Source organism: Haliotis rufescens, unplaced genomic scaffold, assembly GCF_023055435.1.
Source record: "Haliotis rufescens isolate VD_foot unplaced genomic scaffold, xgHalRufe1.0.p SCAF_1, whole genome shotgun sequence".
NCBI classification, from domain to species: Eukaryota; Metazoa; Mollusca; class Gastropoda; order Lepetellida; family Haliotidae; genus Haliotis; species Haliotis rufescens.
Genome location: NW_025963779.1, coordinates 66,601,697 through 66,614,425, shown reverse-complemented (window position 1 = coordinate 66,614,425; position 12,729 = coordinate 66,601,697). Strand labels below are relative to the sequence as shown.

Genomic DNA, 12,729 nt, shown 5'->3' with positions numbered 1-12,729 from the left:
ATATTAAGATCTTTGACAAATTATATCATCATTTAGAAAATTGACAAAAAATCTCATAATTAATATGTTTGACAATTGATAGCATTAGGGATTAGACACATAATCGCATCCTGAATGGTTTTCCTGCATAGTTTATCGGTAAGGAAAAACAGTGTCACATTTCACATGAAGGTGCTAAAATCAGTTGTTGAAATAACAGCTTTGCAACACAGGATGAACTCAAGTAAATCTTGACCTCCAGTCAGTTAAACAATAAGCATCATTGGTACAGATGACCCCAGTCTGTGGAGGCAGGGCAGTAACAGCAGATTGATGTCTGTTTAATGATGATTTAGGCCCAGGCCTATTTAACAGTGGCCATCAATGTCCATCACAGCCAGTTTATGGGTGTCTTGGTTACTTTGCTGGTACTGTAGGAGAAGAAGGTTCGGTGTGCTGTGTTTGACAAGAATCCTCCTCGTAATGTGCTATTTGGAAGCATACATTACCTCAGTATCCTTGTAAGTTGTTACAGTCAGCCATTTTGAATTGGTGTCAGCTCGAAACTTTTTCAAAAGAAACAGTAATTGTAAAATGTTCGTTCTGCTGGGTGCTGTGCCTTATTTCATGTTAATGCCAACATATTTTTGTTTTTTATGAATAAATCTTCTTGTACTGTTCCAACTGGGACTGTGTTCATATGTTTTTGGAACATTTCTAGTTTTAAAAATTGTTAGAATATTTGAAAAGTGTCAGTTGGGATGGTAACCATAACAATCTGTTGATGTTCCTGAGCATAGCTGTGACCAAGGATGTGACCAGTATAAGCGCCAAGCATCAGCATTATCTCAGCCATATAGTGACGAGAACAAGTTTTTATGTATACAAGCATATCATAAATACCAAGTTATATTTAAAAGCAAATATGTCAATGATATTTTAGCATAATATTATTTACAACTATTTAAAATAGGGGCTATAAGCCAGCAGCAGCCAAAGCTAGGTCACCTTGCTGGGGTTCATGGGGACTTAGGTGCCTCAGCTGCATATGCTTTAACATAGACTTAAGCTATGTTTGGAGACTTGATCCATTGACTTTGTTTAAGATCTGTAAAATATAATATTTCAGTTGAGTCATTTTCGTGATCAGTGGAGCAATTGCACAGCTTTGAATACTGCGTTTTTCACATGTCTGTCTTTGTAGTACAGCTATCATTAGTCTTTGTACAATTTGTGAAACTTTTTTGTGGAGTTTTTCACTCACTCTTGCACATCCTAACGTAGGAGGGTTAGAGTTGGTAGTGCTAAGATAGATCACAATGTTTAAGGGGTTCCTCTGTGCATTTAGTTTCTTGATGTGATAATTTCAGCTCTTGTTCAAGGAATATCTAAGGATGTATCAATGAATTAATTTGTTATATTGATATTTGTCTGGTATCAATATAACATGTCTAATGAGCCTTTCCATTGAATACTTCATACCTTCCATGAAAGTTATAAAGGTCCACAACCTACATCTCTGTCAGGATATACTCCAACATTAAGCTGACAGGCTGTGTTAGTTTGTTGTTTAATGTCGCACTCAGCAATATTCCAACTATATGACAGCTGTCTGTACATAATCGAGTCTGGACCAGACGATCCAGTGATTGACACCATGAGCATCAATCCAAGTAATTGGGATACAATGACATTCATTAACCAAGTCAGCAAGCCTGACCACCCGATCCCGTTAGTTGCTTCTTATGACAAGCATAGTCGGCTTTTACGGCCTATTCTCACCCTGTTCTTTACGGGTCGACAGGCTGTGATATAACTGAGATATTGTTCAAAGCAGCTTTAAATCCATCCCACTCCTCCTGGTGACAAGTGAAGATCGGGGTAGGATAGGTCTTCAGCAACCCATGCTTGCCGTAAGAGTTGACTAACAGGATCGAGTGGTCAGGCTTATCCAAGTCACTACTCCTGGTTCTCCAGTTCTATTGCCTTGTCCTGCCCCAGCCACCAATGACAACATTTAATCAACTGTCAGTGTTAGCAGTCAGGAGTGTGAGTTGGGGGCCTGGTATGGAATTAACACCAGTGTATGCAGCTGAATCAGATTGTGATGACCATATCTGCCAATGACAAGTGCCTATGCTAGTCTGAGTTTCGGTCAGTATTTGGGTCAGATTGGGAATTAGTAGCAGCTTCTGCTAGACCAGTCTCACTTGGCCTCAAAAAGGTCAACTCTACTGGCTTGGTGTAGATACAATGTGGTCAGTCTACATGGTGAAAGGTGAGCAAGTTGGGTCCAATGTTGCTTTGAACTCTAGTCCAGTTATATCACGGTGTGTCAGCTTGACGTGGAAGAAAGTTTGAAGTGGTACAGATCTTAGATTTACCACTTTGGTACAACCCATGGGATTTGAACCCACGGTCATAAGTTTCTGGTGTGCCCAAGGCGAATTGTGGTGCCTCAGTTAACTGGGCCAGCTGTGGTCCCCCATGGTCCCAGGAAACCATGTTATTACGACCCGTCTTAAAACTCTACTACTGCGGGGTTGGCATTGCACGGAAAAAACATAATGGCACGGGTAAAATAAAATCCTGGTCCCAGAAGGGCATCTTCAGAAATCATATTTTGTTTGGACAAAAATGAATGTACTTTCACATGAGTAAACTTGACAAACACATCCTAAATGCATAGTATGATAAAAATAAATTAACTTGAAAATGGTATTTGTTGACTCAATAAAGTGACAGGATGACAATAGCTTCTGGCCCAGCTTGTGGTAGAATGAGATTCACCAGTTTCAAAGATGGATCATAAATGCTCTTGTTGGCACACTTAAATCCTGAAAGGTATACCTGAACAATTTCATGGGTGCCCCATGGCACACTTGACGACAATTTATTCCGATCCTTTGCTTTTCCTCTTAGTTGTAATTACATGGAAGCAATGACTTTTAAAAAAGTACACGAATAATAATAAGAAATGGTGTTGATATACGTCTCTTCTGTATTGTAGAGGTCATGCTATGGAAGTTTATGTTTGTGATGGTATAAGGATGGTACCAGAGTTCCATTAACATTGTATTGAAAAGTACCAATTGTATTAGGTGATGCCTTGTGCACCTGACATATACTCAGACACAAAAGTAATTGTGATCGTGTTCTTCTCATTAGAAATCACATGTTCATTGTTGCAACCATTGGTGTTTCATTGGGCCAATACACTCTCTATGGAGTTTTCCTTTTTTAAATAATTTTTTAAACAAATTATTAGAGGTGTACAGGAGTTTAAAAGGACAAGCATTGCCTCCGTGGTCTGATGGTTCAGTTCCCTGGCCATGTCATACCATAAGACATTAAAGTATGGTAGTTGTTATTACCCTGCCTGGTACTTGACATTAAGGGGCTAAAACAAGGGCTGGTCATCTCAGACTTGGTTGAATGTGTCTTGAGTGGGTTATTCACAATAAACTTTGGCATCATATCTCAGTAGGGTTAGCACTATAAAACCGACAAAAGTCTGGACTAGTCTAAGCTGTCACACCCACCTTTATGTATTTCCCTATGCAATAAAAGTGGCATTATACCTTGAAAGGGAAAGACCATTGACTTTTTTTCGGCATAAATTTTGTACATATTTTTTCTTTAGAAATGAAAATATCATTCTCTGTTAGCCTTGACAATATTATGTTGGCCTTAAAGCACCTGTTATACATGGTCATGATCATCATGCTAGAGTTTCTGCTAAAATAATTGAGTTTGTAAAACTCCCAAGACTTGGTACATGAAATATTTGAACAAGCTAAGTATATGCCCCTACTTGGTATTTGTTTAATGGTCAGATTAGTAAGGAGGAGAAAGACTGTATCTAGTCATAATGTGTGCAGAGAAAATATCCACATGTTATGCGTTAGCAATCTTTTCTCGTCTGAAAGATTCTGGAAAGGTCAAGATGGCAGTTTAACTTAAGTTGTGAGAAACAAGACTATTTTATTGTTGTTGCTGATGGCCTCGGATGTCTCAAGATGTCTGCCTCCCTTCATGGATGAAATTGTTTTACTGCCTCTCTAACATAGTAGGTTTTGTTAAAGGCTTAGGAGCGTTGATAGCAGTGATAACCTCCTGTCGTCACTGAATGTTACCTTGTCGACCTGTGTGATATATCTGTTATCACCTGTTACTTACCTGGCTGTTATGGCCGACTATTGCTGGGCTTTATCGCCAGACTATCATTCATTTCAGTGTGTACACAGTAAGGCATTTGTGGCCGGATTATGCTAAGGTCTTGACACTTGACCTTGTGTGGCTAGCCCACCTTGACTTCTCACCTTCCTGTCAATGATCTTTGTTCACAACTTCATCAGCTTATTTTGACACATGGACTACAGCCGTACCATGATGACATATAGTCTTGTATGTGATATATGTCAGTGATTGATATATGTCTGCAGGGATACACGTCACTGACTGATGCATGTCATGGGAAAAATTCCAACTGCTGAATGTTTTTTCTTCATCATAAGATGTAGTTTTATTGGTAAATCAACCAAAATATTTCCTTGACCTTTTTGATATGTATCTTAAAAATTATGATAAACATGATAAATATGCCATGTTAAAATGGCTTTGTTGCCTATAAAGTTATGTAATGAAATCATAAAGATCTGTATCTGTATCTTTCCCTGAAATGTTACCCATTAAATATTATTCAAAGACTTAACCACCAATATTATCAAGAAGTGAGCACATGAATCTTTAGGACTGAGAACTGGCTATGTTTCATCAATCACACCCTTTGTTTACTGGCTTCAATGTTTCTCAAAGGACTGCTTTATAAGGGGCACGGGTAAACAGTGGTGGGTTTCCGGCAACATGTCATCTTTATCATTCCCCAACCCAAAATATTTACACTGTCCTAGATTGCGCCACATAAATAAGGCCAGTTACCCTATAACACGATGATGCAGGAGTGTTTTGCATCAGGTAGTTGTGGCCATATTTGCTCTCCCAGTGTGGCAATTCAATGTTACACTTTGAGGTATTTTAGTTAGCTTGAAAGAACAAACAAAATTTGATCGACAACATGACACGAGAATAGGTCACTCTCCGTCCTGCTTTGGTTCTACATTTTCTGGACTGTCTCAATGGTCAATTGGATGGAGCATTTGTCTGGAGAGCGGAAGGTCGGTGGATCGATCCCAAGCGGCATCATTCCAAAAGACGTTAAAAGATGGTACTTGTTGTTATCCTGCCAGGCGCTTGGCTTTAAAGTGATAAAACAAGGACTTGTGGGCTTGGTGTCCGTACTGTGTTAGAGTTGGGTGTCCTTTTTAAGCTGTGGTATAGTATCTCAGTGGGCTAGCACTATAAAACTGGCAAAAATCCGGAGTAGTACCAATGGCCACATACACACACATGTGCACACACGTCACTATGTAAGTGCATTGATCTTGAACGCGACTTTAAACCCTATTTTCACCTTTATGACAGTTTCTAATGTTAAGGAGTGAAGTGAAACAATTATCCAAATTCTGTTTTGACCTGTATGATAGTGAAAATATAATCTTTTTATTAGAAAATGAAGGTTGAATTTTAAGAAAGATTTTTGTCAAAAGGAAAAGATTTGTGAATGAGGGATCAATACAAACGTGCATCAACCATCTCATTTTCAAAGTGAAATCTTGATATAAAACTTAAGGTTTCCCCATTTGCTGGTGATCTTGGAAAAAGTTGTTTTACAAATGATAGCCTGTAACCTTATCCACAAGTCCTGAGTTGACTAAAATTTATTTCGTCCTATAAACAGATAAGGTTATCTAATTATAGTCTATATATTTCAATTAAAATCAACTGAAATGATGCCAAGGACAGTTCAGACGTCAAGACTAAAACAGTCTGTGATGTATATATATATACACATAGATATGTCTGACATGAGATACGAGGCTGAACAGCTTGCATATGTCTTCAATATGATATTCCCTGCTCTGAAACCACTGATGGTGGTGAAGTAGATCACTGAGTATGTGTCCCTGGGTCTGTGTCTCTGAGTCTGTATCTGTATCACTGTCAGTGTCTGTCTGTCTGTCCCTGAGTCTGTATCACTGTCAGTGTCTGTCTGTCTCTGGAGTCTGTATCTGTATCACTTTCAGTGTCTGTCTGTCTCTGAGTCTGTATCACTGTCAGTGTTTGTCTGTCCCTGAGTCTGTGTCACTGTCAGTGTCTGTCTGTCTCTGAGTCTGTATCACTGTCAGTGTCTGTCTGTCTGTCCCTGAGTCTGTATCACTGTCAGTGTCTGTCTGTCTCTGAGTCTGTATCACTGTCAGTGTCTGTCTGTCCCTGAGTCTGTATCATTGTCAGTGTCTGTCTGTCTCTGAGTCTGTATCATTGTCAGTGTCTGTCTGTCTCTGAATATGTATCATTGTCTGTGTCTGTCTGTCTTTCTGTCTGTCTGTCTCTGAATATGTATCATTGTCTGTGTCTGTCTGTCTTTCTGTCTGTCTGTCTCTGAGTCTGTATCACTGTCAGTGTCTGTCTCTGAGTCTGTATCATTGTCTGTGTCTGTCTGTCTGTTTCTGAGTCTGTATCATTGTCAGTGTCTGTCTGTCTCTGAGTCTGTATCACTGTCAGTGTCTGTCTGTCTGTCTCTTAGTCTGTGTCATTTGTATGTCTGTCTGTCTGTCTGTCTGTTCCTCAGTCTGTATCACTGTCTGTCCCTGAGTCTGTATCACTGTCTGTCTGTTCCTGAGTCGGTATCACTGTCAGTGTCTGTCTGTCTCTGAATCTGTAGCATTGTCTTTGTCTGTCTGTCTGTCTGTCTGTTCCTTAGTCTGTATCACTGTCTGTCCCTGAGTCTGTATCACTGTCTGTCTGTTCCAGAGTCTGTCTGTCCCTGAGTCTGGATCCCTGTCTGTCTGTCTGTCTGTCTGTCCCTGAGTCTGTATCACTGTCTGTGTCCCTGTGTCTGTCTGTCTGTCCCTGAGTCTGTATCACTGTGTGTGTCCCTGTGTCTGTCTGTCTGTCTGCCCCTGAGTCTGTATCACTGTCTGTGTCTGTCTGTCTGTCCCTGAGTCTGTATCACTGTCTGTGTCCCTGTGTCTGTCTGTCTGCCCCTGAATCTGTCCTTGTGTCCCAGTCAGTGTCCCTGTGTCTGTATATGGAGTAAGTGACTCCTGGATCTGGATTATGTAAATACTTTATGGTATTAAATGTTTAAAAAAAACCAAGTGGATTGAAACGTAACTATATGTCTGATGTTCCGTTTTTTTTGTTTTTTTCAGAAGAGAGTCGAATGGCATTTTCACCGAAGGAAGCACCTGTCTATGTGAGTATTTGACTTCTTGATGGGTGGTGGTGTTGTCTAGTGGTTAAAGCGCCCATCACACAGGACGCCCATTCCTGGTGTCCCATTACTAAAGCAGCATAAAACAATACTCTGTCACTTGTCCCTTTGACTTCATGAACCATTTGTTTTAAAATGAAGCTGGTCGTGCAGCATTGTTATTAAAGGGCTGGCTCTCCATGGCGAAGTTTGATTCCCGCAGTGGGTTAAGCCATGATATGTCTGGAATAATACTATTATGATGACCTAGGGAACATTCTCACTCATTTTCCTGAAACCAGATTTCAGGTCGAAAATGCAAAATACGATGTCTTGAAGGGGAAGGACATAATATTGGAACATGTTGGAACTATTGTACTCACAATAATTGATTTTCTTCAAGAACAGCACTTAATAATTATTACTGAAAACACAAAAATGTGCAGTTATGCAAATTATTTTCATATCAAATACATATTGCAGGTGAACGTGATATAAGATTTCTTGCAGTTCTAAGGAGGTTTTTGTTTGAATGTGGATCCAATCAATTACAAAGTTAGGCATCCACAATTTATGTATTTTTTTGGCGAATGGTTATTGTTATGAATACACAATGCCATTTAGAAAGTGGTCAAATGTAGCAAATGTTATATTTGGGATTACACTTTCGTAGTAGAGTACAGATTCTTGTACCTTTTTTTTTTCTTACAAGTTATTGTTTTTCTTAATAAATCTTAGCTTTACCCTAATGAATGTTTTCAATAGTAAAACCAATTTTAATTTTAGTTTTAAACTTCATACAGCTGATTCACTGATGGCTTGTGTCTGTACGTCCCTTGACATGACCACTGCATTCAATGTCTCTTGAAGGTGGCCAAGGCTTTCTGAAATCAACAAACCGAAAAAAACATAGAAAAACAGTAAAGGATAGTGTGTAGGTTGAATCAACATGTGGTACGTGGAAGTCCAGATAGCCAGTCTTCCCAAGGGCCAATCAGTCGTAGTTTAGCATCAGCCAGGAAAGGTCAGCCATTGCTTCCCCCGATTGTGTAGGTTTGTCTCCTATTTCCTGTCTGACTGGGAATGTCGTCAGCCAATCACAAGCTCTGCTGGGGACCAGTTTTAGAGACGGTAGCGGAAATCTTCGGAACTCATTTTGGTAATGTTTGATAGTGTTGTCAATACTTGACAGGGTCTGACAGTTCAACTAATGGAGGATCTAGTATGTTTAGGTATTACCTTGTCGAGACACAGTAAGGATCTATTGGTCACCTGTTACTAAGAGCACACTGTTTTAGTTTATTATCTGCGGATGTGGACCACCTGATCGGAGGTGAAGTTGGCTTATGTCATGGCCTGTTTCTCGTAATCCAGTGTTATATGTACTTTTAGATTTACTTTTAAGTTTCACTTCAATATTTTTTGCGTTTTAAGGTATAAACTTAAAACTGGTGTGCACACTTTGTGAATACATAAAGATTAACACAAGCCCCATCCCTTCTGGTATCAGACAATAAGGAAAGTAGTCTGGTTGTTAGCATGGCTATTTTGGTAGTCTGGTTGTTGAATAAGGAAAGTAGTCTGGTTGTTATATAAGGAAAGTAGTCTGGTTGTTAGCATGGCCATTTTGGTAGTCTGGTTGTTGAATAAGGAATGTAGTCTGGTTGTTGAATAAGGAAAGTAGTCTGGTTGTTGAATAAGGAAAGTAGTCTGGTTGTTAAATAAGGAAAGTAGTCTGGTTGTTAAATAAGGAAAGTAGTCTGGTTGTTGAATAAGGAAAGTACTCTGGTTGTTGAATAAGGAAAGTAGTCTGGTTGTTAAACAAGGAAAGTACTCTGGTTGTTGAATAAGGAAAGTACTCTGGTTGTTGAATAAGGAAAGTAGTCTGGTTGTTAAATAAGGAAAGTAGTCTGGTTGTTATATAAGGAAAGGAGTCTGGTTGTTAGCATGGCTATTTTGGTAGTCTGGTTGTTGAATAAGGATTGTAGTCTGGTTGTTATATAAGGAAAGGAGTCTGGTTGTTAAATAAGGAAAGTAGTCTGGTTGTTAAATAAGGGAAGGAGTCTGGTTGTTAGCATGGCTATTTTGGTAGTCTGGTTGTTGAATAAGGAATGTAGTCTGGTTGTTATATAAGGAAAGTAGTCTGATTGTTGAATAAGGAAAGTAGTTTGATTGTTGAATAAGGAAAGTAGTTTGATTGTTGAATAAGGAAAGTAGTCTGGTTGTTGAATAAGGAAAGTAGCCTGGTTGTTAAATAAGGAAAGTAGTCTGATTGTTGAATAAGGAAAGTAGTTTGATTGTTGAATAAGGAAAGTAGTTTGATTGTTGAAAAAGGAAAGTAGTCTGGTTGTTAAATAAGGGAAGGAGTCTGGTTGTTAGCATGGCTATTTTGGTAGTCTGGTTGTTATATAAGGAAAGTAGTCTGGTTGTTGAATAAGGAAAGTAGTCTGGTTGTTAAATAAGGAAAGTAGTCTGGTTGTTATATAAGGAAAGTAGTCTGGTTGTTATATAAGGAAAGTAGTCTGGTTGTTAAATAAGGAAAGTAGTCTGGTTGTTAGCATGGCCATTTTGGTAGTCTGATTGTTGAATAAGGAAAGTAGTCTGGTTGTTGAATAAGGAAAGTAGTCTGGTTGTTGAATAAGGAAAGTAGTCTGGTTGTTATATAAGGAAAGTAGTCTGGTTGTAAAATAAAGAAAGAAGTCTGGTTGTTAGCGTGGCCATTTTTGTTATTTATTTTTGGAAACATAAATGAAAAAGAACTGGCTTGGTTATCCCAATGAAATGCCTCGGAATGATTTGTAATTTATTTATTTCAATTTGATTGGATATTTGCACATTCTTCATATGCAGTCTTTCATCATCTCTTCATGAACCATCGAAGCTCTCCCATAATGAATATAGCTAGCCACCATGGCCTATTCTTAGCATCCCCAACCGTGACATTACTAAAATACAACCACCATAAAACCAGCTTACTCATTCAACGTGTTCTAGTTTTGACTGCATGTATTGTCCATAAATGTGTTGGGAAATAGGATGTAAATCTATTTAAGTCAGATGATAAATTAGCTTAAAACAGGTGAGCTACACAACCTCGTTCTATTTTCCATACCTCATATTTCATTGATTGTTGTAATGACTCCCTGTCTTATCAGGACTGTTGTCAGTGTCATGGACATCAGGAGTAGAGACAACTAGGTGGGACTGTCTAGGCCTCATTACTGAGGGTTTAGAAGGGACTCTGATGGTACAACAATGTTAGTCCTGCTGATTGTCCGCCCCCACCCCATGTTTGCCAATTAGAAGATGCTTCTGACTCATCCTTGTCAGAATCTGAACCTGACTTGAGCTACCTCCCTTGTTCTCCACAGTTGAACTAGGATGTTGTAGCTTTTGAGAATATAGTGTTATGAAAATTGTTGACAATTTTAAGGTCTCAAATTATTCAATAATTGTACAATAACATTTTCTTTGGTATCAGTTTAAAGACAAGGGTAAGTTATCAAGAGGATACATATAATAATGATGTGGCCCAAATTAAGATTATTGCGGATGAAAAATAGTTAACAGAGGCATTCGAGTGAGTCTGTATGGTTTTTACACCACTTTTAGCAATATTTACAACTTCAAAGAGGGGGACACCAGAAATGGGTTTTGCACATTGTACCCATGTGTGGAATCTAACCCCCTTTTGGCGTGACGAGTGAACGCTTTTACCACTAGGCTACTCCACCGCCCCTTTCTACAGAGGTATTAATAACCAAGGGGGGGATTGGGAGGGATCGGGTAGGGCCTTTCAAACTGATTGTAATACAGAAGTATATCATGTAAATATTTAGACAGTATTTTGACGAGTCCTGGTGAAAAGGACGAAAATATGACTGAATTATAGTGGTATATGTACCGTGAGTAAATGGAAAATATATATAAACATGGTAGAATTAATCACTATGAATTACCGTATTCGACGTAATAAGCGCCCCGCTCTAATAAGCGCCCACGGCGATATTTGCTAATATATTGGCTAGTGAACAATCCCAATTAGCACCCCTTCCGATTTATCAAGGTACACAAGACTTATTTATTCGTGTATAATACGCACTCGTGTGTTATATGCACCCTTAATTATGGTCATTTATATTCTGGCAAAATGTATCTGTCGTATATAAGCAGTTCAGACTGTCAGCATAAACCACGAAATTTATCTTTCAACTCTGTTTTTTCCACCAAAGTAATATTCTAATAAGAGCCCCCTATTTCTTATTTTGAGAGCGCCCTGGGCGCTTATTACGTCGAATACGGTAAATGTTTGTCTTGTGATTTGTGTTTGAGTTTAGATATGGATAGAATTGTCACCACAAATACCTTTGTTTCACAGACAATGCATTCAGTGTGACTCTTTGTATTGTGTATGGAACCGAATGTGTGTGTCCTTTCCGTGTATCGTTTCCTTTGGCATCTACTGACCTATCATTGGTTGTTAGACACCTAATCACAGGGATGCTTTGATTGCCGCACTCAGTTTGTTTGGTATATGGCATTGTGGGAGTTATTCCCATCACGGTCAGACGTTGGCCTCGTTAGTGCAATCAAAGACTGTAGTCTTAATGGAAACCAAGCGTTACAATGAGTTAGGGACCAATTTGCACGATTGGAATTGCCTTTTAGAATTATAGCTGTTGAAGAATTGCACTTTTAGTTCTCCTGACATTCAGGAAACGAATTTGTTTTATCAATACTTTTATATTTTTGAAGTTTTGTTTAGTCAAACTGAGTTGATGTTAAAGTTTGAGTCTTCTGAATCCAGTTGCGGATTACTCGCAAAAATTACTTTGAATAAATTTTGGCAATTTAATCTTAAGATGTTTGAAAGATTTAATTTGTTGCTCTAGGGAGGTGGCACCATTGTTGTGGCTCTGACAGAAGATACTAGTTTCCCAGAAGATGCACAACTATTTCTGGTTTTCGAGGGTGCCAACCGGCGTCATGTGACCACAGCCAGCAAAGTCAGTGTCAGTACACTGCACTCCTTCATTCCAGGTAAGGCTCCTCATTCTTCCACCTACAGCACTGAAAGTGTACACATGCAGGACAAAAAGGCTTCAAAATAATCCAACCTGATCCAACTCCGGGACAGGATAGGTCTCAGTAGCTTATCCTAGAGCTGACTAATGAGGATTGGTTGGATACCCTGAGTGCGCTTTTTGATTTTGTGTCCCCCTGTGAAGATTCGGGTCACCATTGGTCTTCAGCAATCAATACTTGTCGTAAGAGGCGACTTTTGTGAGAGATTGGTCAGTTTGGTGACTTGGTAGATGCATTGTGCTGTATCCCTTTGCGTAGATCGTTGCATCAATCACTAGATTGTCTGGTCCTGACATGTTATTTACAGATAACTTTCATATAGCTGGTATATTGCTGAGTGGTGTTGAGCA

At 39.0% G+C, this 12,729-nt stretch overlaps 1 protein-coding gene across 7 annotated transcripts in view; it reads left to right on the top strand.

Annotated features, from left to right (window-relative positions):
* Positions 1 to 12,729, top strand: part of LOC124134123 (A-kinase anchor protein 13-like) — a 265,224-nt gene that overhangs the window by 35,683 nt on the left and 216,812 nt on the right. For all 7 annotated transcript variants that reach the window (XM_046498796.2, XM_046498804.2, XM_046498801.2 and 4 more), the window contains 2 exons: positions 7,254 to 7,297; positions 12,187 to 12,334. In XM_046498796.2, the coding sequence (XP_046354752.2) occupies positions 7,254 to 7,297; positions 12,187 to 12,334 (192 nt within the window). The remainder of the gene's footprint in view (positions 1 to 7,253; positions 7,298 to 12,186; positions 12,335 to 12,729) is intronic.